Source organism: Musca autumnalis, unplaced genomic scaffold (assembly GCF_047663935.1).
Source record: "Musca autumnalis isolate F117 unplaced genomic scaffold, ASM4766393v1 scaffold_186, whole genome shotgun sequence".
In the NCBI taxonomy this organism is placed as follows: domain Eukaryota; kingdom Metazoa; phylum Arthropoda; class Insecta; order Diptera; family Muscidae; genus Musca; species Musca autumnalis.
The window spans coordinates 59,845-63,468 of NW_027411740.1; the positions used below are offsets into that span (position 1 = coordinate 59,845).

Here is a 3,624-nt window from a genome sequence, read left to right on the forward strand (position 1 = left end):
TTTGTTTAGATTAGCTGGTGATGAAACTTTAAAGGAGGTTTGAGCCTATTTTACGAGTAATATATATATAGTAATATATAATATATATAAAAATAATATATGGGCCATCCCTCATTGGAGCAAATTTTGATGTAACTCCTTTCGGAGAATTACTTAAGACATGCTTATTAGCAAGGACAACCGTCGGGACATCAAAAATTTCTTGCGGAGGTCTTCGTTTTTCCCTATATATTTTGTTTTTGTCCTGCGACTTCATTTCCAATTCTTCAGTGTTTTCCACAAACGCAATAGCTGAAGCATCTCGTTCCGTGGTGGAATAATTATGTTCTTCTCGTTTTTTGTTGCCCTCCCCCTGCAGTGAAACCTCTCTGAACACATGGGCACTTGCATCTATTTGTATTGCCGGTCCATCTTCCTTCGGTAAAATATCCATAGGGCCCATGCCCATGCCGAATCACATTCTCCTATGATATCATTTTCAAGCAGTACCCGAACCTCCTTTATCAACTGCTCAGCCCTTGCAAATGGCATGTGATATGGTGGGGAATTTATTGGTAAATTGTCGCCTTCTTCAGTAACATTAAGCGCATCCAATTCTTTCACGATCTTAAAATCAACCATGAGAAGCTCGGTGTATATTTCATCTTCGACTCGTTCGCTTTTAACGCTGCACATATATAGATATAAATCAGCATCCTCTCTGGATTTGTGGTATAATCTGGAAGAGGATTTTTGAATATTGCTTGGTTTGTAGTTGGAGAATAATCAGATTCACGATGGTAATCCGGGCCATAAGATTCAAAGTCCGAAACATACAATTGACAATTTTTCATTGGAGTTATAAACGGAGATTCCGTATGTCCCTTTGCTGTTTTCACTGGCTTGCGTTTAACATACGATTGAGTAATTTTGTTTGTTTCTGCTAAGTTCAACTAGACTGGTAGCTCTTAGCAAAGTCAAATACTTTAGCTGGACAGCCTTAAAAATGCCAATGCTTCTGCCCCATATTCAGTACAATACTGGCCTGCTCCATAAAATCTGTTCCCAGAAGAGTGCGGTTGTTTTTATTTTCCTGAAAAACCAAAAAATTTATGTCAGAACTCCGTCCTCCAACCAATATCTTGCATGTTGTTGTTAGAAATGTTTGATTAGTTGTGGATCCATCCGCCAACGTTTTTTTACATCTAATGGTATCAAATTTACATCCTTTTAACTGCGCAATTCGCTTTAAACTTGAACTGGCTACGCTCGTTTTAGAGTCGGAATCAAAATAAGCTTGTCCAGAAAATCCAAATATTTCAACATTCATCCTTGGAATGTCACGACCGATACACATATCATAGGAATTAAAACTTGCGTTTAGCTTTTCATTGCATTTAGGGCAATTCGCACGAAAAAAACTGGTGTATTACATTACACATTTGAGTTTACATCTTCAACAACATTTTGCTTTTTAACGCAGCTTTCAGCAGTATGGCCTTTCTTTCCGCAAAAGGAGCACCGTTTTAGAACACCTTGAGGACCACTTTCTAGCTGTTTAGTGTTCACAGCAACGTGTTCACTGATTGTTAGTTCAGCTTCCCTTGCATCTGCCAAAAGTTCTTCAAAGGTTTTAACTTTATGACTAAAGACACGTTCCCTTATCTGAGGATGAAGCATCCCAAACACCATATCAATCTGGCTGGATTCTGTAGGAACTTCTGCTAACTGCGCAAATAACGTTCTCTTCTTTCTAATGAATGTATCTGTAGGTTCATTCTTACCCTGTTTAAGCTCAAATAATTCCGCATAGATTCGCCATGCTGGTTTCGGTGGAGCAAAGGCCTCACGTAACATTTTAATGACATCTTTGAAAGTTTTGGCTCTACCCTTAACACCACTCCACCATTCTGCAGCATCTCCTTGAAGTAGCATAGGCATACTATTAACAGCATTAGCATCAGCAACGTCTTCAACAAGCTGGTATGTCTTTATAGCTGATATAAACTCCTCAACTTTCGCAGAACATCGTTCTCCATTGTATCTTGCTGAGCAACCGCTAAACGATCCATTTTTCTCGCTGGGTCTGTTTATGGATCTCAATAGACATTCAAACTGTTCAGTTGTAAGAGAAAACCTTGTAATTCCTTTGCTTTTGCGTGCACCTTCTGCAATAACTCTTTTATTCATATATATCTTGACTATGGACAGGATATTCCGAAGGAATATTCCTTATATTGTTACACAGGATGAAGAAAAAATTTGAGATTTTGCCAGACGGAAAGGGCCACAATTTATGTCCACTATTGTCGGAAACCAATTCTCTAATATATTTTCAATAAAAAATCCTTCTTCACGGCTTTCTGGGCGTTATTCGGGCCTCGCTGTTGGGCGTCAATTTGTAGCGGGCTACTAATCTTTGTGGGCGCCAATTGCAGAAGGTTCATAAGCGGATTGAAAACACGAACACGTTACAAAAAAAAAACTATTCTTTATTTAATAAAATAACATGTGTTTGATATGAAGGTTTCAAAGAGAATGAATGTATGAAAAAATATGTATATCAATATTGGGGTAAAATAAAATATTTGACAACATCAACAATGACACAATTACAAAAGGACAAAACTTCTATGTTTTCAATAAATTAAAAGTAAAACAAAACAAGTAATATGTGACACTACGCTACAGAGCCGTTAATATAAATTGCCGTAAATATATCTCGAAATGTGGGCCAATCGCTATAACCTCCCTTGAATATTTCGGTGTCACATGGTGGCAAACGTGATACGGATTTGACATCTTCCTCCTTTCCTTGGGTCATGGCCATTGACTCTCTTTTTATTTTTTCCAAAGCCTGCTTATCAAGGGCACCTTTTAATTGTTTATTGATTTGACTTAGAGCTTTCTTGTACGCAGCCATCGCCTCCATATATTTGTTCCTCAATTTGTTTTTTTTTTTTTTCAATCACCTTTTCTGCTTCGGTTGGCTCGTGATCTCTGCATTCCATATAACTCTTTTTAACTTGTTCCCATGCTGAACTCAATCCCAAGCGAGTTGACTCCAAAGTGTCGGCAGTATCCTCTGGATTGGTTATTGAAAATATCGAAATTAAGTCCAAAAGAACGTTGACGCCATTCGCAAATTTGTCGCACAATGTTTTATCCATCTTGTAGTTTGAGTCTTAGCTTTTCTTTAATTTTGTAGGTATCAAAATTACAAAAGAATCCCACATGAGAAGGAATTACTTTGTTTAGGATTTAAGCTTTTACAAAATTGACAATGAGGTAGAAAATGCTCCGAGTCACAGGAGATCGATAATAATAAGTTGCAAATGATCAGAAAATTTCTAATAAATTAAAGATTTTCCATCCAATTGAGTACAAAATAGAGCGTAAACTGCACAAAAGACACCAAAGAAAGTAAAAAAGCGGCAAAAATGTTTATGCAGACTTGCTTGATTCCCAAAAATTTAGAAAAAATTCAAAAATCAATAAATTAATTTAAGAGTCAACAAGAAAACGTGTAGATGGCTATTCCGATTGATTATCCAACAAAAAAATCCAATAGACAAGATATAATTGCATTTGAAGGGTATTAGCTAAATTTTAACAAGTTATTAAAAGATACTTGAAAGGTCGTGA

General features: G+C 36.8%; 1 protein-coding gene across 1 annotated transcript; it reads right to left on the bottom strand.

The window, feature by feature from the left end:
• Positions 1–1,413: 1,413 nt before the first annotated feature.
• Positions 1,414–1,920, bottom strand: LOC141391879 (activity-regulated cytoskeleton associated protein 1-like). Its single transcript, XM_073964569.1, has one exon. The coding sequence runs from the start codon at positions 1,918–1,920 to the stop codon at positions 1,414–1,416; it is 507 nt and encodes a 168-aa protein (XP_073820670.1).
• Between the last annotated feature and the right edge of the window lie 1,704 nt (positions 1,921–3,624).